A 24,729-nucleotide genomic window follows, 5' to 3' on the forward strand; every position below is an offset into this window, starting at 1 on the left:
AACATAAAGATACAAATCATTGTAAGAAATGTGGATGAAATAGGCTTAATTTTCAAAAACAAAAATAAAAAACCAAATGATTATCAAACGGAGCCTAAGTAATAAAAAATTGGTGGATCTACCAAAATGAGCTTGGTTAGTATTGACATGTGCTCCGTTATTAGAGGTTTAATCCCCTTATCCACAATTGTTAGAGTTAAAAAAAGAAAAAAAAAAAAAAAAAACAGTGGATCTTAATTTGATGTTGATTTCATCAATTGATTTTAAACTTCAACTATATGTGTTATTCGAAAAAGCCATTATAAAGGATGGTTGCAACTATATCAAAAGAAAATATTAAAATTAGGCCCATAGACTCAATTACTTGGATTTTTATTAAATAGCAAAATATATAAGTCAAACCCAATTTCAATAATGGATTAATAAGCAAATGTCAAAAGTACCTTTACGATTGAAAATTATTTTGCGCCCAACTTCCTTCGACTTCTCTTTTCACAAAGTATTAGGGTTTGCTACAATCGATTTCTCTTCGTCGAATTCTTCTCCGATTCTTCGTTCTCCTCTGATTTCTTTTTTATTCTCCTCCGATTTCTTCCTCTTCTGATTTTCTTGCTTAGAGTCGTTGGTTTCAAGTTGCAAAAAAAATGAGGTGCGATTTTAACTTAACTTAAGGAAAATCTAAATTAAGATTTATGTTTTTCTCAAAATAGATCTTCGATTTCCTGCATGCATTGTCTCAATTTTCCATCTCAACTGTTTCTTCATTTTTTGTAATTTATTCTACTACTCAATGACTCCATTAACTGAGTGCAAACTGCCCTTGGTGTATGTATGCTTTTTGACCCTACATTCCATCCATTGAACAATTACCTATGAATTTTCTGTTGAGAATGGTTACCATCATAAACCGCCAAACACTAGAACAGAGAAAATAATCATAATCTCTGTTGCTTTTTTAGAGTTGTTCTTATTTTTCTTGTGTAGATCGTAACATGAAATATGACTTTGTTTTAAATTTTGTGTTGTACTTCTGTATTAAAGAAATTTTTGTAACCCTTTTATTGTTGTGTTGTGTCCATATGTTAGATGATTGATGCATGTTCTCAATGATTCTTTTGTTTTGATGCAAGTTTTGGGTTTATGTTTACAAATTTATCGAGATGTGTATTATTGTTCTTTCAATTGCGTAGATTTGTATTTAATCTAGTCTAGCTGATTGGATTGAATTGCATTGGTCATTTTTCGTTTAAATTTATTTTTCTGTTTCTAGTTTCAAAAATTTTTCTTTGATAATTTTGGGTTTCTATTTACTATTGTACTACTTAATTGAAATTAATTGATGCTTAATTGAGTTCATTGTGGTTTATTTTGAATAAATTAGGGTTGAATTTGAAATGGAGTGGGCCAATATTGTTGTTGAATAATGTTGAGTCCCTTGATTGTCTACTGATTGCTATTTGATTGCTTATATATTTTTTTTCAATTATTTAGTAGTTTCTGGAAGTAATTTGATTGTCTATTGATTTACATCCGATTATCTTATATTTTTTCTCAATTATTTAGTAGGCTTTGGAAGTCATTTGATTGTCTATTACATGCTATTTGATTGGTTATATATATTTTTTTAATTCGATTGTTTACCGATTACCATTTGATTGTCTACTGACTGCCATATATTTTTTTCCTCAAAAAAAAAAAAAAAAAAGAAAATGAAAAAAAGCAAAAAATGACCCAAGAAATTTGAGAAGAGAGAATCTTCAAAACAAAAAAAGATAAAAAAAAAAAAATCAAGGAAAAATGAAAGCACTGAAGTAAGTAATATATTGTATTTGGTTACATGTTGATTATTGTTTGATTGCATATTGATTCACTCATGTTGATATACTTTAACAGGAAATTCACACTTGGACTCAAAGTTCATTACTTTTCTAAATTTGAAATTATTGAAAGTCTAATCAAGAACCTAATGCCAACCCAAATGGAAATATTTAAAAGAGACCCATTTGGATTCTTTGTAGACTTTCGACTCAACAAATTCCAAGGGTAATTGTTGGTTCATCTCATATCAAAATTGTAAGAAAAAGATAGCACAAATGAACGGTTGGTATTTCATTTAGAAGGGTTCAAAGTTAGATTTTCAATGAAGGAATTTTCTTTGATAATTGGTCTTAATTGTAGTTCATTTCCAAAATCCTTAGAAATGTCCAATGAAGAAGATAAACCACATTTTTCTAGGAGATTCTGTTTTCAAGAACACAAATGCAATAGACAGAAATAGCATATTAGCTTTTTTTTCAAGTAGGCCATTTAGATGATGCGTCAAGAGTTAAGCTTGCAAACTTATTCATCTTAGAATGTTTTCTACCTTGTAAGCAAATGCATACTAAAATTGAATGGAAAGAAGTTCAGATGATGGAGGATGAGGAAACTTTAAATAACTTTCCTTGGGGTAGGTTAGTTTTCAATTTGACTGGGGAATTCTTTCGAAAGGTGACACGATGTGAAAGCTTAAACTTTACATTACAAGGCTTCTTACAAGTTTTGATGTGTTGGGCATATGAAATCATCCCAAAACTCTTTGAACAAAGTGTTGGGATTGTAACAAAAATTAATGAAAAATACTCAAGGATAATGAGATGGAAACCAACAAAAAAACCTGATTGGAACAACTTCTAGGAGCGCATTTTTAAATCAAGCAATGTAAATATATCTGCTATAGATTACCATTTGATTATATGTTTGTCAATTATAGATTACCATCTGATTATATATTATATTAATTTTGTACAGATTACTATTGTCTCTTTAAATTCATCTAGTTCTTAATTATGTTCAAATTACTACCAATACTTTAAGAATGAACCATTGGATGTAACTGAAGAAAGATGGGCATATAAAAGGACAATGAATTTGGATGATGATGAAGAAGACTTGAATGAATAATCAAAGGAGAGTTCAAGAAAAGAAGCCTTTCTTAGAGTCAAAATGAGGCAAATAAAAGAGGATTTGGTCTTTTTAAAGAGGAAGCTACTAGATTGACAAAAGCTACAAATGAAGCGTTGGGATTGCTAAACTCCATCATAGAAATTATTAATAAAAGATTACCTCCAAGAAACAACTTGGACAAGCAGTCTCAAGATTCAATCTATCAAAATAATCCTCCTACAAAAGGTATTGAAACAATTGAAGATGAGATGAATGCATTGCTTTGAAGATAAAGAAATAACTCTTTTTATTAGCTTACTAATACATTTTGGACCTAAGTACATTAACTTATTGATACCTTTTAATTTTATTTAGATTACTGAAGAAGGAGAAGAACAAAAAGGGGTAGAACACCAAAAAGAAAAAAAAAAAAAGAATAAGGACGGGAACAAGAAGAGAATGATCAACAAGAAAAAATAGGAATACGAGGAAGAGAAGAACAAGAAGACAATGAAGGACAAAAACAAAAAGAACAAGAAGAAGGAAAAGAGAAATAAGAATGAGAAGAATTGGAAGAATTTTTGAAATCAATTGATGAATTTGTCAACATTAACTATGTGGCATTGCTATTTCAAATTAAGTTGCTTTTTACTATCTCTAATTGATATATGATTCTCATCTAATTGACTTTGATTGCCATCTGATTACTTCCATTTTTTTATATGTAATTAGCATGTCATCTAATTGTTAATTGATACTAAATAATCATTTGAGTTTTCTGATTGTCATTTCACAAACTTTGATTCATATATAATAAGTTTGATGAAAAAAAATCAAAGAATAAAAAAATGAATCAGAATATAGAACTAAAGAAAAAGAAGATACAAGAGAAGAAGACCAGGAGGTTGTAAGTAGTAAATAATTAACATGATTTTATGAAATTTCGGTTTTTTTTTTTTTTTTTTTAATAACAATGATTTATGTGTTTTGAAAAGATTGAAGGATATAAAATCCAAGAAGAAGAAAGAAAAGAAAAAAAAGAGAGAAAAGAAGAAGATAGAGAAAATGACAAAGAAAAATCACGACGAAGGTAAAAACCAAGTAACACTATTTTCTTCATGATCACCTTCATTAAATTACTGCCCCATCACCTATTTTACCACTTTGTTAGATTTTTTATGATTCGATAGCCATCTGATTATCTTTATTTTTTTTACACATGGTTATACGTTCTTTTTGTGTATTTTGATAATAGGTCGGAGAACATGAAACCCAAGAATTATAAACAACAGAAGAAGGAAATGAAGAGAAAAGGAAAAAGAAAAAACATGACAAGGTAAAAACCGGCAACATTATTTACATTATAATTGTTATTTGATTACCATGTGATTGCTATCAGATTGCTATGATTAGTATTCATAGATTTATTTCTAATTCATTTTTTTCTTTAAGTTGATGAGAATAAAGTGCGGACGAGAAAATCTTCTCAAGATAACCCTAAAATGGAGAACGAACGACCAAAAAGAAAAGTGAAATCGACTCTCAAGGTTGTTGATTTGAAAATGCCAAAGAAACACAAATCTCCAGAAAAAGAAACAAAATACATACACAGTTATTGAAACACCTAGCTTTGAATTAAACATTTCAAAACCAAAATGAGACTTTTTTTTTTTCTTTTGAGAACTATGTAGACTTTGATGTTGCAGTTTATCTTTTGTTGATAACATGTTATGTCTTTTATTGATAACTAGTTGATGTTAGATTTGAGTTGAACAATGTTGTCATCTAATGTTAGAATTTGATGTTAGTCTTTGATGTTTGGACATATGTCTTGATTGATAGTGACATGAATTGTAAAGCCTTCAGGAAAAAATAGGTTTTACCAAAAATGAAAAACCTATCACAATTTTATTTGACTTTGATGTTAGTCTCACTTTAATTTTGCCACTTATCAACAATGTTCAGTAACAGGTGGTAATATGATTGTCTTGTATAAAAGTCAATTAGTTAATAGAATCTGATAGTTATCTGATTTCTTTCTGAATACAAAAATGTGAATGTGAATGTATTCAGGAATACCCGACTTGCATATATATAACTTTAACATGGTACAGAGAATTTGAGTTTCACTCAAAGGATAATAGTAACATCATTCATATACTAAAAAAAGATGCAAAATCAATCCACTAATATACTGTTCTTAAATGAAAACAAATAATAAAAAGTTATCTTTGATGTTCATAATATGATCATTCAAATAGGTGGATTTTTACATGTTGTCTTGTATTTTTGTCAGTTAGTTAATAGTTTCTTTCATGCCCACAATATGATCATTCAAATAGGTGGATTTTTACACGTTGCTTGGTATTTTTGTCAATTAGTTAATAGTTTCTGGTAGTTATCTGATTTCATTTTGATTGCCATATGATTGCCTTTTAATCTTTGTAATATTGTCATCTGATTACCTTTTAATGTGAATGTATTCAAGGGTGCATATATATAACTTTAATATGATGTAGAGAATTTGAGTTTCACTCAAAAGATAATAGCAACATCATTCATATTTCATATACTAACCAAAGATGCAAAATCAATCCACTAATATATCGTTGTACGCTGTTGTATTGAACCTATCAAAATAATACACGGTTCTTACTCAAATAAGAAAAAAATATAAGGGCTTTTTTAAATATAAAAAAAATATTTAAAAATATTTACACTTTATAGCAAAAAGTGCCAAAAGTACAAAGCACTTTTTGAACTTTTTGCTATAAAGTGTAAATATTTTTGGGATTTTTCTATTTATAAGAATTTCCCAAAAATATACTCAAATGAAAACAAATAATAAAGCTATTTTTGATGCCCACCATATGATCATTCAAATAGGTTGATTTTTACATTTTTTTTATTATGACCACTACGTTTACAACGGGTACACTTCTTACACTTTCCCAATTTACCAATTGGAGGGGATCCTTTGCTTCCGGGGTCTTTCTGCTAGATGTTTAATAATTGAAGGCAATATAATGTCATTCACCACAACAATACTCCATTCATTATGGTTGCCAACAGGGCAAACAACAACATTGTAAGTTGATGCCAATGTGCCTGCAAAATAATACTTTGAGACAAAAGAATAAGGATTTTAAATCAAGGGTATGAATAACAACAAGAGCATGACTGCATGGTATTTCTTCCAAATCCCAAACACGACAAGTGCAACTATTATAATTCAATTTTACCAAAATGGTTTTACCTCCATCAAGTACTTGATATTCAAAATCACCAATGGGATTAACCTAATAAACTTATAAAATCAAAATAAGTAATATAAGCATGGTGTATAAAAGAAAATTACTCATAAACTAATTCAATAAAGTTTAATACAGTCAATATAATAGGGTAATCCGATAACAATTTGACAACAATCACTATAAGGATAACGATACAACAATCAAACTGAAATCAAGTAGCAATTACTTTAGTGAAACTCCATGATTCATCGGCTACATTTTTCATCACTCCTTTAGCCCAACTAGTCAAAATACTCTTCAAAGAGGATATTGATTTACTTCTATCATAAAACCACTGTTGAAGTAACTCTCAGATTGCATCAAGCAGTGAAGCAACGAGTAAATTTCAAACTCTCGAAACTATTAGTTGTCATCATTTGATATCTTCTTTGCTTAGAGTAGACACGAGCCCATCTCTCAAACCCAAGATTCCTAAGATATTCTCTGATAGATGAGTATATTGACTCCATCCATCTCATATACAACTCAAAATCATCCATTGTATCCGATTTTGCACACTAATGAAAAAAATTTCTATTGTAGAATCTTTGAATGAAAGTCTCAAATTGTTCAAGAAATGTTCCATACAAACACAATATTCAGCCAATGGAAATACATTTAAAATAGATATTGAAATGCTTATATCCCTATCAGATACAATAACTAATCCCACCCGATCTCCGAAACGAACTTTTAACTTCTCAAAAAACCACTTCCAAGAGGCATCATTTTCTAAATCTACTAAACTGAAAGCAAGAGAAAAAAAATATTACTATTATCGTCCAACGTTGAAGGCAGTCAATAACGTTCCAGCAAATTTACACTTTAAAAATGTCCATCAATAAAAATATTTGGTCTACAATATGTCCAACCTTCAATTGATGACCCCATAGCCATGAAGCAATATTTAAAACGACCATTTGAATCTAATTCATATTCAGTAAATGACCCTAAAAAAATAGGAGAAAAAAAAATAAAGCACTTAGTATAGGTACAAGTTATTCACTGATATACTAATTAATAGGTATATCAATCAACTAATTACTATAAAATTGATCAATGACATACAAAAGTAAATGAAGAAAACAAACCTAGATTCATTTCTTTTAATTTAAAAAAGAACTTGGGAATCAAGGCATAAGAATCATCGACATCTCCTTTCAACATAATGGATTCTTTTGCCCTCCAAGCTTTATAATAATTAAAAACAACCCCATAATTCATTCGCATATGATGTAAAATATCTTTTGGTGTTAAATGAACATAGCTATATCTAAAATTTTCAACCATACAATGATTAATAAACTGTGAAGATGCCTATCTATGAGAAGAACGAATCATCAAAGAGCAATTATGTTCACTAATATACTTCTGGATCATCCACAATTCACTACTTTTATAACTTGATGCTCTAACAAATCATTGGCAACCATCTTGAATACATTCCAACTTAACAGATTTGAATTTGACCTCAAAGTTTTAAACTCAAAATTATTCTTTACAGCTATGAACTGAAACGACTTCAACAAAATTTCCTTAGTAGCAAACAAGTCCTTCTTCAAAGACAATGCAGAAGACATATTGTTAATATGAGCATCTCTAAAAACTTCTAATTCACCTTCAAAATCAACCTTAATAACAGAAGAAGGAGTAGCAACTGAAACCTCTAAAAGCATATTCACAGTATGAGCAACTAAAAAATAATCCGTAACTTCATCCTTAACCAAAGTGGTAAAACCAACCTACATCTTCATCTTCAAGAATCTCAACAACATGTTGAACTCCAGTACTACCTAAGTCAATAAAACTAAAAGTTCAATAGATGAATGAAGTTAACAAAAGACTCAAAAAGCATCGCTTCCTCAACCAAAACACCAATAGTTTTGTAACCTACATAGCATTGTCGATCATCCCATTGACCACTATGGAAAACAACTATTGAAAGTTTAACCATAACTACAAAAATTTAAATAATAATAATAATAAGATATAACTCAAAATGGTTTTTAAAAAGTAATCACGTGCAAATCAAATAAAAATCAGATAACAAACACATTGATATAACTTACATTAATATATTAGTAAATAATACAAAAAATAGTCATCACATGATAATTAAATACCAATCGAATACAAATCTTCAACCAAAAAAGAGAACACAAACATGAAACCAATAACAAATAAAACACAAACTTCAAGAAAAAAAACTTTAGCTGAGGTAAAGAATTTAGAAGAGTTTAAAAAATCTTCTCCATCACTCTTCGGTTGCACTGTTTCGATTTGACACTGAATCGGAACCAAAAAAAAGTTCATAAATAAAAAATTTCTCTAATCGAGTGAGAAACAAGTAATCTTGATTTTTGTTCTATCCTATCATGTGAGTGATTTAAAAGAAAATGAATAATTATTAGTTTAAATATCCTTTTGGACCTATAATTTAGGTCTTAGTTTTAGAAAATGATCAAAATATTGAACACGAATCGATTTTATTGTTGGATTGTATCAGCAAGTAGTGGAAGCAATAAGGATCAATAAGCACTCTAATTCATTAATTTTGGCAGAAACTAAAGCATGCTCTTGCAGAAACAAATGGGTTTCAAGTCATACATTTGTAGAACTTCTTCCAAGCTCGATTTCCAGCTGCGAATTTCTCCAAATCTCGTTGTAGACCACTTCAAGATCTTCCCTACTATCCTCTTGGTGCTCTAGGTTGAGTTGTGGGACTCAAAATAAGTTTGAATAAAAGGAACTTGGATAATAGCTCACAGTAGCAACCCACTTGAAGAACAACGAATTTTTCAGCAAAAATTCTATCGCTCATGCTTGGAGTAATTGAAGCCAAAGAAATGGGTTTTGTGTGAGCAACTATGAAGGTGTAATGGAAAAAACCGAAAATTCATTTTGTATATTTTTCCATCTTTTCAGTTTTCCAAATAATTTCAAAAATCAATTTGTTTTCTAAAATTAAAAATATTATTAATTTTACAAAATTAATTTCACAAATTAATTTTTCTAATAAAATTAATAAATAATTATTTAAACAATTTAAATCATTCTAATTAATTTAATATCAAATATCAAATTAATTTTACACAAATCTACCTTCATATATTTAAATCATATTTAAATATAAATTCTCCAATTCCGTTTAATTATTAAAATTAAACGTGTAATTATATCTCATATAATTACTAATTCCTTTAATTCTAATTTGAAGGTTTCAAATCTATTTAGCTAGTAGGGGACCTCGCGGACCTACATGGACTACAACGATTCGAGATTAATTGCTAAACTCATTATACCGAATTAACCCACATTTGTTAACTAATAGGTCACTCCACCGTCTCCTTAAGTCCCACTAATCGAACAATGAGCCAACCCGATAATCCCAAATAAACAGTAGTTAGTTCAACAAATCTTAAACAGTAGTTAGTTCAACAAATCTAAGGATAATCCCGAATAAACAGTAGTTAGTTCATAGTTAGCTCAAAATTAAGATCAAATTATCTAGGTCATCGCTTTGAAATAGTCAATCTTAAACAGTAAACAACGTTATAAGGTAAGAGTGACTGATTTGTACAAACGGTAAGAGTGACTGATTTGTACAAACCCTTTTGCACAAGACGCTCCCACTCCTCATGTCAAGTGTTATCAGAATAAGGCATCATGCCTTATTCATATACTATAGATCATTTTGACTATTTACGAACCTAATCCACTATTATGTAAGGTAATAGTCCTCAATAGACTTTTAGGTTTATTAGATTTCTAATAAGCAAACAACTTATTGAATTTTCAAAATAAATTTTATTGTTTACAAACCATAGGACATAAAACTCAACATTTATAAAGTTCATTTTCAACATCTATCCGTTGATATACCTAAAAAATTTATGAAACATCGGTGACGCCTAAAACACACCAAAACCTAAAAAAAATTGTTAATGGAGATATAGAGACTTCTCAAAATTCAAACCCGTCGGAAAGACGTAAAACAAAATATGAGATGATTCAACTCACACTATCACTGTTCGTTTGGATTTTCCTTTTTAACCTTTAATTTGATCGATTAGCATCAAGAAGAAAAAACAAAATATAGAAAAGAAAAAGAGAGTAAAGAATCCACAAATTTGCATCAGAAATCTCTTGCTGACAAAATCAAAATCGAAAAAAATAGATTTAAAAAACAAATCTGTAAGAATGAGAGAAGGCGAAGATGAACGTCAACCAAAATGTTGAACAAAAACCCTCCACTAATCGACTGAAAAAAATCAACAACCAGCAAAGCAAAATCGAAATCTCTAACTGAGAAATTCAAGATTCTTAATCGAAACCAATTATAAACAGAAAAATTGGGAATCAATTGAAATATTAAACGCGATTTTAGAGCTGGTTGTTGCCAAAGGTGAACGCTGAAGAAGAAGAAAAAAAGCGGGAGAGATTCACTTTAGATTTGGAATATATATTATGAGAGTAGTTTTGGAATAAGGAAAAATGAAAGCTCCCAGATTTTAGCCAACTGAATATTTTTTTTATATACTTTACCATATCTGCAATATTTAAAAAAGTGAAGATATGAATGTTAAAGTATAATTGAAATAAGCTATCTGATGCAATTTTCCATGTAAACTTCCTTAATTTACTTGACTCTAATAAAAATCAAAATAAAAGAATGATCATTTCATTAATTGGACACCGTAGATTTTCATATCAATTAAATAATAGCATTAATAAAAAATCAAATAGCTACACCTTTATTAATTGTGTTTGTTTGTTTTCAAGTCTACTCTGCAAGTTAGGTAAAATGGAAAAGCCATAAATACCTACACATAAGTCAACTTCTTACTATAAAATTCAATTGTTTATAACAATTACGAATCACAAATTCATGGTTAAGAATGAATTAACTGAAATTAATTAGATATCAATCAATCATAAAAGTTAACACACGAAACTAAAAAAAAAAGAAGCTAGAATTAAAGAAAATTTAAGTCTCAAAATGGATGTTGGGACAGTGAATTTCTTTTGCAAGGCACACGCTAGGAAGTAATATAAAATGGTACGTAGTTTACAAAGCTTCAACTTAACAAGTAAAGATGTTCTCAAAGTTTGTGATAGTCGATAATAACCAAGAAAAATAGGTTATTTGTTTTTTTTTTTTTTTTTTTTTGTTTTTCCTTGAAAAAGAAAGCAATGCAATAATGAGTAAAAATAAAAAGAGCATAAAATAGTAAAGAAAGCGTGGTAATGAAAGAGATGAATAAAGAAAAAGACATTCAAAACTCCTTTCAGCCCTTAAGGAAGATTGCTCCCATAATCTGCAGGCTCAACTAGAATTAGATACAATCTAGCATGTTACAATTACGAATGAAGCTCATAAGACTATTTGTTCTAGTAAAAATCAAGAAGGATTCGTCCTTTTTATTTCAGTCTTGTTTTTCTTATTCACGTTTCTTCAACCATAACTTTTTGCCTTCAAAATTTGTCCTCTCTTTGCTTACTTTCTCTAGGTCAAAGACCGTTACTTTCTATTTATATTAGTCTCTCTTAGTGATTTTAGTGCTGATTAGGTCAAATCATCTGCGTATCATGAAACTAGTGAATCTCTACTATTGTAAACAAAAAAAAACCTGTCAGGTCATTAGTAGATTCTCAATTTCATGTGTGCAATATCCATGTGTATTTTATGTCATAATTGCTCGATCATTCTCCCAACGATATGACTCTTCAACGATTTGTTAATGTATTGCTCCTCATCAACCTGCTAACAAAATAAGTACAATCAGTATTACTTAAGTGTCAAATGTTCAAAGTTTATTTCTTTTTCTTAGAATACTTAAAGTTCATTTTTTTAAATGTCTGAATCAATCTAATTTAGTAAATGAGAGATTCTCAAAAGCATTCATTATATAACAAAGTTAATTATAGTATGTTAACATTAAAAAATCAACATTCTATCAACTAAGGTAAATTGTATCCTAGAAGACCACTAATAACTCTCTTTTGGAGAGTTATCAATAATTTATCTGAATCAAGCAAGATTGAGAATGTCAGATCAATTCATGAAGTGTTAGTCATCAGTCATACTTTAGAAGAAAGTTGTGGGTAAAAAAGAAAAACGAAGTTTCTTTTACACATACGTTCTTGATTTGAGTCTAAGGTTTCAAAGTCAAAGTTTCCCACTAGAATTTCAATAACCATCTCAACCATAGACGCCCTACAAAAGGAGCAACAAACAACAATTGAAAGGGGTGATTGTGAAAGAGACAAAACCTTAAGTGGTCATTTGTTTTTCTGGAATCAAGGTAGTTATAAGCTTCAAATGCCTGAAATTGTTGATGTCAAGAAATATAGATATCTGACATCTTCGTATGATTATGTTTGTCTTTTAGAAAATTTTGTAAGGATATTCAAAAATATCTAGATAGTCATGTTTGTTTTGTAGAACGTATTATTCTAGTAAGACCCTTATATTTTAAGATGATATATATATACTAAATTAGTAAATATAATTAAATTTATTCAATATTTTAGTGTGTTTAATAATTTAATATTTTATTGTTATGAATTCTATTTATATTATTTTAAATACCATTTTTTTTTGTAAAACAAGATAATTAATATTGTTTTGAATTTTTATAAAAAGGAATGACATTAAATATTAATTTCGATTTACATTTTGAAATACTTAAACTTATTTTGAAGGAAGACAATTATATGGTTTATAGTGTTTATTTTTGTGGATCATACTTATACATTACCAATTAATTAAATGAAAAACATAGACATAGTTAATTGTATATAAGAAAAATAAAGGGCAAAAAAGTAAAAATGATATGTCTTCAACACAGGAATCTCGAAAACCTATGTTTCAAAAGGGCATCCAAATTTCTTAAGATGCTCCTGTAAAGGCATCTTAAAATGTTTGGGTATCTCCAGCTCAAAACAACCTTTTTCTCTTATTTCACGATATTTTCATTAAGTAGTCTTAGCGATTGTTATTGATTTCATTTGTTTTGTAATTATGAGAACCTATCCATATAACTCAATAAAGTATAATTGAACATTCATGCAATTATTAACTAAAATTCTCTTGAGATTTGATATGTGAATGCCTAAAACGATGGAATAACTTAATTTTTGTGTTCATATATTTGCCCAATTACCTTAGAACTGTGGTGAGAGATGATGAGGCATAGAAAAACCATTATTATTATTATAATATGTGAGATAGGGGTGAAACCTCAAACTTCGAGGTTCTTAATATAAATTAATGTCAGTTGAGCCATACTCATATTGATAAATATTAATAATATTGATTAAACTTGAAAGTTGTTTTTTTAGACAAATTACAAAAACCATCCCTGAAGTAGGGCGATAGTTGCAATTATACCCTTGAACTTTCAATTTTAAAAATTGAATCCTCAAAATTATATGGTTGTTAAAATCGGGTCAAGCTAAACCTTCAAATTTACATAATTGTATAAATTGTAACATTTATATAAATTTAAGAGTTCAATTTTTATCATTTGTGGGTCTAAATTCTACAATTATGATAAACTTGAGGGTTCAGTTTCAACTTATGGAAGTTTAGGGGCTTAATATCTACAATTGAAAGTTTGGAGATGTAATTGCAACTACCACGGTAATATTTTTGCAATTTATCTTTTTTAAAAATATTATTAAAATTAAATTTTGAGATATTTGAAGAACAATGATTAGGTGTAACATTTAACTCTTATAATCCTCAATTATTAATTATATAAAAATAGATTTAAAAGATTTTTTTAAAAAAATAAAAATAAAATTATTTTAATACTTGAAATGCACAAAACACAGATGCATCTAACAACTACCCTAAGTTTTTTTTGTTTTCCATAATTTAGCGGCCCTGATCGAAAAACAAACTTTTGCGAGAGCCAAAATCTTGGGAGGGAAAGATATTTATGTGAAAAACCTAATCCATAAATCCCAAAACAGATTTCTTTTGCTGCGTAAAAATCCTCGACGGAGCCGGCGGCGGCGATGGGCTGCGTAGCCATCGTCATCGTTAGGTTATGAGATCCCCTTACAACTCTCACCTTCATTTCAAAACTATATTCTCTTTCCGTAGCTCTCTCATGGCTTCCTCTTTCACACAAACCCTTAAACCAGATTTACCTCAAGACCTAGATGACCGTCTCTGCTCCGATCCACAGAATCAGCAACAACAGGAATGCTCGTCTTTTACCAAATCCAATGACTCGACACTTCTCTTGGCTTCTCCGAGTGGATATTTGTGTGGCGAGTCGCGCATTGAGCGAGCCTGGGCTCATTGGAGGAAACTCGGTCGGCCGAAGTTGATTGTAGCTCCGATGGTTGATAATTCGGAGCTACCGTTTCGTTTGCTCTGCAGGAAATATGGTGCTGAGGCGGCGTATACACCTATGCTCCATTCACGGATTTTTACCGAGAACGAGAAGTATCGGAACATGGAATTTACCACTTGTCAGGTACATTGACAGTTTAAAGCCAATCTATTGCGTTAACAACTTGAATTTTCTGTTTCATCTGGTATTGCTGTCTGTGTCTGGCTGCTATAATATTGTCTGTATTATTGTTAAAGTCTGTTCTCCATTTATGTAGGAGGACCGTCCGTTGTTTGTTCAATTTTGTGCCAATGATCCCGATGTTTTGTTGGAAGCTGCTAGAAGAGTCGAGCCATATTGTGATTACGTCGACCTTAACCTTGGGTAATCCCTATTAATCTAATTTGTATTCGGTTGGTTAATTTGTATGGATGTTTGCAGTCCTTATGGCCTTGTATTCCAAATGCTGACTTCTTCTACTTCTCGTCAGTTGGTGGAGTAAGGATTTGTTCTTCAAAAGACATTTTTGTTTGTTAAGATTGTGGATTGTCCCCAAGTACTTTTTTGAATAAGTAACACATCTACAAAAAGAAAGGAGCCCCCCCAATAGGAGGATTTACAAAAAGCTTCTCCAATTAGAGAGGAGGAAAGAAAAGCTATAGTAATGAAAAAGAGGGGAGCATTTGCACCAAGTCACACGAACTAGCTATAGTCTCAAAAAATCCTTAAAAGATTCATCTATCATTGTTGCCAAATGGTCCAGCAAAGACCTCTCACAAAATATTCCCATACAAGCTTCTTTTCCTTTTTAAAAGGATGACCGCTCGAAGTTTAAGCAATGAAGATCTTTGGGTCCTTTGGAAGGGCCATGTGCCAAAAAAGGAACTCTATTGGCGATTCTAAAATTTCTTGCAAAATCACAAGAAGTGAAGAGATGATCTTGGGATTCTAAGCCATTTTACAAATAATTCATCATTGGGGAGATTAAATTCTAGTGAGGAAATCTTCTCTAAAGCTTGTCATTTGTGTTGATGGCCTTTTTTGATAGGTCCCAGGTGAAGAATTTGATTATTTATTTATTTATTTTGTGAAATGTTATTTCCAAATAAATCATATAGTTCAGCCATTTGATCCCCATCAAAGTCTGCATGAGGAGAAGTTCATTGCTAGCTTGATGGAGATCTTTTAGGAGGTAACTGATCGATAAGACACATTTTTTTCCATTTTCCAAATACCTTTGTCCGGTCTTTGGGATAAAGTGACATCCTTATGGATTTGCACGATGGTGGGTAACTCCTCAATATTAGATTCCTTCAAATACCTTCTAAGCTAAAGTTTCTTAATAAGCACAAACACACGGGTCAAGTTATAATATAGTTTAAATGGTCCAAAACATAGTATTGTCCTCAGAGGATCATGTGTTTGAATCTCCTAGCTATTATAAAAGTGTTTCAAGTTTTTCTAGTGATCCGACAATTATGATTTTGAGCTTAAACTAAAAACAAGAAAAGAGAAGAGCAAACAATTATGGAAAAATGCAAGCAAAAAGATATCCTAGGGTATCGATTTCAATAAAGGACGGTTGCATTTCGCCTATCAAGTTATGAATCAATTACTATCAATTACCTAGATCTTGAAGCCTTTTATCCCGGTCGTCCCTTTCAAGGTCAACCTTTTCTCCCACCAGTGTTGCCCCTAGCACCCCGCAGCGTCGCAGACAAATTGAACTTCAAAGCATCGTGTTGCTAGGTTTATTTGTACTCTTGGGTTTCTAGTGTTGAGCCTAGCATTGCACTACATTACAACGTTTGTTGGGCGGCTTTTCTTCATGTTTTCCTCCCTAATCATGCCTTAGGTCAACTTCCTAAGGCTCTTTTCTTCACATTTTCAGCTCAATTACTCCGTTTTGAGCCAAATTCTCAGTACCTACAGATTCAACAAAAAAAAAAAAAAAAACTCAAGGACACAATTGCACAACCTATAGAATAAATTTTGTTCAAGTAAGGTCACACAAATTCAACAAATAAAATTATCACGAACACAATTAACCAACAAAACTAACCAAATTCTAAGCCTATGAAAACATTTTTTTGAGTGTTATTCAGTTTCATCAAACATTTTCCATATCCACATGTCAATAGTGGCCCTATCCTTGCATAGAGGGAGATAAAATATAAGAGGAAATCTTCTATTAAGATGTTCATGCCGAGCCCAACATCCTTCCTAAAAGATAAACTCAAAGTATCCCCAACAATATAGTTGCATTCTGTCATGGATTTGATTGGTTTCAGGGGGTGTAAATGTGAACAACCTTTTAGCAATTATAGTCTTTATAGTCTCTCTTCTCTTATTTCAAATTGGAGGTCTTGTTTTTGTTACACACCTATAAGTGGTTGGGAGTCCTTTAACTCCATTTATTTCACTTTTGTTTCTCTTCTAAAAAAAACCCACTGAAGAGCCTTAAATGATTAGAGTAGAATTGATCTAGGAATTGAAATTGGAAAACTTTCTAAAAGAAATTTATTTACGGCTTATTCTATTCTTGTACATTGCTCTCTATTGAAACAAAGAAAGGAAAAAGAATTCTTATTATTTTCACACCCAACAAATACCATAGACCCAACATATAAATAGACTAAGGAAAATCCTAATACAGAGAAAAGTAGAGAAATATAAAAAGGCTAAAATGCCCTTAGGGCAAATACAGTAGTTTTCAACACTCCCCCTCAAGTTGGGGTGTAAATATTAATAAGACCCAACTTGCTAACACAAGTATCAAAACTTTGCCTTAGCAACCCTTTAGTAACAAACCCTAATACAGAAAAAAGTAGAGAAATATAAAAAGGCTAAAATGTCCTTGGGGAAAATACACTAGTTTTCAATACTCCCCCTCAAGTTGGGGAGTAAATGTCGGTAAGACCCAACTTGCTAACACAAGTATCAAAGCTTTGCCTTAGTAACCCTTTAGTGAGGATGTCAGCAATTTGTTAACTTGAAGGAATGTAGGGAATAAACATATTACCACTGTCCAGTTTTTTTTAATGAAGTGTCTGTTGATTATCCCACACAAAAGTACAATACCCTGAAGTAACAAGATTATCCCACACAAAGTACAATACCCTGAAGTTGACTTTCTGCCTGTCACAGATCCTGCCCAATCAAAGTTAATATAAGCGTCAATGCATCTCCTGTCATATTTCTTGAACATTAGGACTTTTCCTGAAGTAAATTTCAAATACCTCAAAATTTGAGTAACAGCCTCCGTACCTTTCTCATAAAGCGCCGGCATAAATTGACTAACCATACTGACAGCATATGATATATCCAGCCTAGTATGAGATTAGTAAATCAATTTTCCTACTAGACATTGGTACCTCTCTTTGTTAACAGGAACTTCGTCGACAGAATCTCCTAGCTTAGTATCGACTTCAACAGGGGTATCAACGGGTTTACATCCAACCATCTTGTTTTCCTCAACAAATCAAAGGTGTATTTTCGTTGAGAAACATATATTCCTTCTCTCGATCTTACTACCTCCATTCCAAGAAAATATCTCAGACTCCCGAGATCTTTAATCTCAAATTCATCAGCCATTTTCTATTTTAGTTTGGTAATCTTAGCGGAATCATCTTTTGATAGAACGATATCATTAACATACACGATTAGAACAACCATTTTTTCCGATGCTGATTCAAGGTATGATTAGAGTGCTCTTGAATGAACCCTTGGGATAACAAAGGTGGTGAACTTGTCAAACCAAGCTCTCGGAGACTGTTTCAAATCATATAGGGCTTTTATGAGTTTACAAACCTAATGATTAAATTGAGCTTCAAACTCAGGAGGACTCATATAGACCTCTTCTTCTAATTCATCATTCAAGAATACATTCTTCACATCAAGTTGATGGAGGGGCCAATCTTGGTTAACGGCCACTGAGAAGAGGACCCAAATCGTGTTCAGTTTTGCCACTGGAGAGAGTTTTCGAGTAATTGATTCCATATGTCTGAGTAAACCCTTTAGCAACCAATCTGGCTTTGTATCTATCTAGAGTTCCATCAGACTTATACTTAATAGTAAACACCCATTTGCACCCAACAGTTTTATGCCCTTTAGGGAGAGTGGCAAGGTCCCACGTTTTATTTGTCTCAAGAGCTTTTCATCTCTTCCATAACTATAGCCTTCCATTCGGGAATTTCCATGGCCATATGCTCATTGGTGGGAATTGTTACAGTATCCACGTTCGTAGTGAAAGCTCTAAGCCCAGAAGACAAGTTACTGTAAGAAAGGAAACTATGCATGGAATACTTGGTACACGACCTAGTCCCTTTCCGTAGAGCAATAGGTATATCAAGGGTGACATCATAATCTCTTGTTTTACTAGACCTTTCATTAGTAAGAGAACGGTGGTCATCCTTGCTTACTTATGACAAGTCCTCATCCTCTTGAATTTTCCTTGATGATTCATTCCTATCTGCAACTTTGTCATTGTCTGGAACAATCTCATCAATTTCATCACTTCCAATCACATCTCCCTTAACACACTCATCAGTATTATCAGGAACAAAAGTACCTTGAACCTAAGTTGGTGCTGGCCCCGATTCATGGACAGTATCAGGTGGAACAATAGGAAGTGTCATTTCCTTTCTAAGATTCTTCCTATATTATGTTATCCAAGGCACTTGTTTAGTAGGAAAGACAATGTTATTTGTATCCAAGATGGACTCAGCAAGAAAGTCCATGGGACCAGAATGTGGACGAGTTAGTCTCTTCACTAGTATTCTTCCCTTGAAGATGACTAACGGGAAAAAAAGGGTTTATCCTCAAGGAATGTGACATCCTACTTCCTTGAGGATTGATGGAAACACTTATAGCCCTGCTGGTGAAGAGGATACCCGACAAAGGCACACTTCTGAGTGTAAGGAGCAAATTTAGTTTGGTGAGGATCATGACTATGGACAAAGGTAGTACAACCAAACACCCGAAGAGGGACATCAGGAATGAGATGCGTGGATAGGTAAGACTCTTTGAAACATTCAAGAGGTGTCTAGAATTTGAGAACACATGAGGACATCCGATTAATGAGATGGGTTGCAGTTAGAACATCTCCCCATAAATACGAGGAAAGAGATGTAGGGAGCATGAAGGATCAGGCAACTTCAATGAGGTGACGAATTTTCCGTTCAGCCACCCCATTTCGTTGAGGAGTGTAAGCACATGAGTTTTGATGGACAATACCTTTCGAAGTCAGGAACTCGCGAAGGGTGTTATTAACAAACTTTTGACTGTTGTCACTCCGAAGAATGGCAATCTTGGTGTTAAATTGCGTTTCTACTGTAGTATAAAATTGCTGGAAAACAGGCGCCACTTCTGGTTTGTCAGTGAGAAGAAACACCCATGTAGGACGGGTGTGATCATCAATAAAAGTTACAAACCAACGCTTGTCGGACAAAGTAGTGATGTTTGAAGGACCCCAAACATCACTATGGACCAGATGGAAAGGTTGGAAAGGTTTGTAAGGCTGAGAAGGGAAGGTAACCCGGGGCTGTTTTGCACGTATCCACACATCACAAGTATTAGAAGAAATATCCACATTATGAAATAAATGGGAAAATAAATATTTCATACAATGAAAGTTTGGGTGACCAAGACGAAAAGGTCATAACAAATGATCTTTTTTAGAAATTGATAATGAAGATAACAAACTAGTCCTAGAAAAATTCCTAGAGGCAGCATCATCAGAAAGAAAATAAAGGCCCCTTTCATGTCGAGCAGTGTCAATCGTCGTCCCCGAGCTCAAGTCCTGAAACAAAGCAGTATCTAGTGAGAAAACAACTTGACAGTTTAAATCCCTAGTTATTTTACTGATAAACAGCAAGTTGTAGGATACTTTTGGAACATGCAACACATTCTGTAAGATCAAACCCTAGAAAGGAGAGAGATGACCTTTCCCTACAACAAGAGCAAAGGACCCATCTGCAATCTGAATCCTCTCATTACCGACACTTGGAAAATATGAGAGAAATCGATCAGATGTGCCAGTCAAGTGATCTGTTGCTCTTGAATCTAGTATCCATTTTTTTTTCCTCTCAATAAGAAGACTAAAAGATTGAGGAGTACTTGACTAGACAATCGTACCGACCTCAACAGTACTTGTGTCATTCTGGTTGGTCACCGGAGACTGTGATACACCATCGGTAGATTTACGAGTGCTCGGCCAGACTTTGACTTGTCATTCGGAGGGCGATGTTTGTCGTTCGGGGGTCGACCATGTAGCTTCCAACACTGATCCTTAGTGTATCACGGTTTCTTGCAATGTTCACATATTGGAGGAGATTTACCATTCTGTTTTTCACTATCAGTTCTAGAAGATTTTACACCAAACGTAGTGGAGTCTACAGCAGTAACCACAAAACTGTTCATAGTACTGGATTTATCTTCCTCTAAACGGATCTCAGAACAAACCTCCATGAAAGACGGTATCGATCCTTGTCCCAATATTCGACTGCGATCAGTATCAAATTTGGAGTTCACTCCAGCCAGGAAGTCATAAACATGAGCAGTCCCAGACAATCTCTCGACATAAATCCATCTCTTGCTGCTATAAAGAATTTATTGAAATAAGAAGTAACGTCCACGTTCTCCTATTTATGCTCATGAACCTGTTTTCACAAGGTGTACAAATGTGATGCATTTTGCCTTTTAGAGTACAATTTCTGTACCGCATCCCAAATATCCCGAGCAGTCGCTTCAAGGGTTTCCCTATCTAAGGTTCCATATTGTTCACAAGTAGAGAGCGAAGCAAGGAATCTTCTCCCTTCCAAATGTGCTCTTGAGGGTCTCTTGGTAGAGGTCTAGGTATCTCACCAGTGAGATAACCAAACTTATGTCGCCTCTCGAGGGCCATTTTGATGGATTGGAACCAAGAAAAATAATTTTGGCCATTAAGCTTCTCCCCTATAATGAACCTTGTAAAATTTTTCATAGCGCCAGATAAAACATTTGTTGCAGGTAAATTAGGGAAAATAGTTACAAGATTTTCTGAAAACAGTGGTAGACTGGAAGAAAGGTTGGAGCTAACAGGATTTGACTGAAGATTTGTGTTGGTTCCAAGGGCAACAATTTGGTGTTGAAGACTAACCAATTGTTGTTGGACCCCAACCAGAGAAAGACCCATCAACCTTGAAGCGCCATGATTGGCCGACACATGTTGAGGAAGACTAAAGGCGGCTGTCGCAGGTGGTTGCTGTCCACCAAAGAGGGAAGAAGACGCTTCACCCAGATCGGCAGCTGAAGCATCAATTGACGGCTGGTATGATGCAGAACTTAGGGCGATTATCGGTTGGAGCGGCGTAGTGCCATGGTGGAGTGGCTGGAACTTGGGGTGGGTCGGCTGCAGCAGCGATGGAATTTGGCTCGATCGCGTCTCCTGTTCAAACAGCGTCTGTCGCTGCCCTAATACCACCGTGTCGGATTGAGATGAAGCTGGATCGGTTTCGGTTGGCAGTTGGACACCGTGCGACTGCCGCGTGTGCACCGGATTGATGTGGATCGACCGGAGATACTTATCAACAGCAGCCTGAATGACAACGACATTAACTGTTTTAGCAGTGGTTCCCTCATCAGCTACGTTTTCCTCTATTACAACTAGGGTTTCATCACCATGCTCTGATACAAGGAAAAAGAAGAATGCAAGGTTTACGTGGAAAACCCTAGACCAGGGAGAAATAACCACGATAGAATAATTCTTATTATTTTTCACACCCAATAAACACCACAGACCAAACATATAAATAGACTAAGGCAAACCCTAATACAAAGAAAAGAAAAGTGCTGTCGTGCAAGCGAAGTGCTATTGGCGGCAATAAATAGTTCACTGAGCGATGATTGATGAAGTCCCTACCTCTGAAAGCGGAAGGAAGGTAGTGCTCTCGATTGTTCTAGAGAAAAGGATCATGGCACCCAGAACCGTGACATCCAGCAGCAGCATCTCCTTGCTTGCATGAGAAATTGCTACAAAGAAAAGTAGAGAAATATAAAAAAGCTAAAATGCCCTCAGGGCAAATACAGCAGTTTTCAACACACTCCATTTCAGTTGCATCTAAACTACAAGGGGTAAAAGGAAAGCGAAAGAAAAAACTGCTGTCAGTTTGGTTTGATAACACATAACAGTTCAGGTTTTCAAATTAGAAAATCCAAAAATATTCACTTGGTCCTGAGTTTGGCAAAGCTGAACCGAATATACTCGAAGCGAATCAAATATATATTTATATGATACACACATATATATACAAGTTTGAATGGTTTGCAAAGCAACGGAAGTGGTGCAGCTGGTTAAAAATTTGCTTTCATATCCTTGCGGGCATGAATTTGATCATCCGACCTCCAGATTGAATCTTTTTAAATATATGGGTGCTTTTCCTTCTGTTCAGCCAAATTACACAGCTCACGGCCCATTTGCGGCTCACAGGCCCTAGGCCCAACGCACGCACCTTTGCCATTAACCAAATGGTGAACTGCTTTAAAACGCTAAACCAACAGTTCGGTCGGTTTGGTTATTATGTGTGATGATTCAGTTTGATTCTTAAATTTCTGAATATATTTAGCGGTTTGGTTTTGATTTGATGACAATCCAAACCAATTACGCCCCTAGTCTGAACTAACAAAAACAATCAAGGATAATCTGAGTTCACGTGCTTTCAAATGTGTTGCATTCCAAATATGTTGATTGTGTCCATATTTTTCACTTCAGATTTCTGAACTTCAATTGAGTGGTCTAGTAATTCCATGCAGGTGTCCTCAACGTATTGCTAGGCGAGGAAATTATGGGGCATTTTTAATGGATAACTTACCTCTTGTTAAAGCAATAGTAGAGAAACTGGCTTCCAATCTTCAAGTTCCTGTATCATGCAAAATCCGAATCTTCTCAAATCTTCAGGATACAATTAATTATGCAAGAATGTTAGAGGATGCCGGTTGCTCTCTTTTAGCTGTCCATGGCCGGACAAGAGATGAAAAAGATGGTAAGAAATTCCGAGCTAATTGGAGTGCCATAAGTGCTGTTAAAAACGCTGTACGAGTTCCGGTTCTTGCCAACGGGAATATAAGGCACATGGAAGATGTTTACAACTGTTTGCAAGAAACTGGGGTCGAGGGTGTGCTTTCAGCAGAAACCCTTCTGGAGAATCCTGCACTTTTCGCTGGGTTTCGAACTGCTGAATGGATAAAGGGCCATGAAGAAAATACCCGGGACGGTAACCTGGATCAAGCTGATCTTCTTGTGGACTACTTGAAATTTTGTGAAAAATACCCAGTCCCATGGAGAATGATCCGTTCGCACGTACACAAGTTATTGGGAGATTGGTTCAAGATTCATCCACACATTAGAGAAGACTTCAATGCACAATCCAAGCTCACCTTTGAATTTCTTTACAATATGGTGGAGCGGCTGAGAGAGTTGCAGGTAAAAATTCCTCTTTATATCAAGGATTCTCATGCATCTGCAATTGCATCCAATGCTTGATTGCTTCCACAGATTATTGATCGATAGGCTTATTGATTGGTCTTAACGTAAAGATTCTTTGCGAAAATTAGATTCATTCTGTTGTTGTATCACTAATATTCACATAAAATTGTCTTTCTTCAAATCAGCTTGGGCACAGAGAAGAAAGAAAAGATTTTGTATTTATTATTGTCGCGAATTATACCCTTAATTGATTTGACTAGGGAAGAGATAATAGAGTCAACATTATCTTGTTTACCGTCTCTTAGAAACGTTTTCTTTCTTTTCTTCTTTTTTATTAAAAAAAAAAATTAAAAAAAATCAATTGTTAATAGTGATTTGAGGTGAGATTCGTGAAAATGGAACTCTTCAACATGTCTCATTTTGGTAGAGGCTCCCTCGCCTAATTCAATATTCAATAAATGTGAAGTGGAGATTTAACTATTGACCTTTAAAATAGTAATTGATATTTTATTCATGGAGTTGTGTTCGGATTGACAGCTATGATGTATAAAGACAATTGATTTCAGTCAAATTTGAACTTTTGTTTCACATTAATCATTGTATGATTAAACACTATTAAGTCCAATAATCTTATGAATGCAAAAAGTAAACATTGTACATTACTCAAGTCGATTCTTATGAATCTCAATATTAGGAAATC

The 24,729-nt window shown here is 33.3% G+C and overlaps 1 protein-coding gene across 1 annotated transcript; it reads left to right on the forward strand.

Moving 5' to 3' along the window:
- The first annotated feature begins 14,087 nt into the window (after window positions 1-14,087).
- On the forward strand, window positions 14,088-24,328 carry LOC120088478 (tRNA-dihydrouridine(16/17) synthase [NAD(P)(+)]-like). Its single transcript, XM_039045814.1, has 3 exons — window positions 14,088-14,710; window positions 14,844-14,950; window positions 23,357-24,328. The coding sequence occupies exons 1-3, from the start codon at window positions 14,276-14,278 to the stop codon at window positions 24,084-24,086; spliced, it is 1,272 nt and encodes a 423-aa protein (XP_038901742.1). The 5' UTR covers window positions 14,088-14,275; the 3' UTR covers window positions 24,087-24,328.
- The last annotated feature ends 401 nt before the right edge of the window (window positions 24,329-24,729 follow it).

The sequence above is a fragment of the Benincasa hispida genome, chromosome 10 (assembly GCF_009727055.1).
Source record: "Benincasa hispida cultivar B227 chromosome 10, ASM972705v1, whole genome shotgun sequence".
Lineage (NCBI taxonomy): Eukaryota > Viridiplantae > Streptophyta > Magnoliopsida > Cucurbitales > Cucurbitaceae > Benincasa > Benincasa hispida.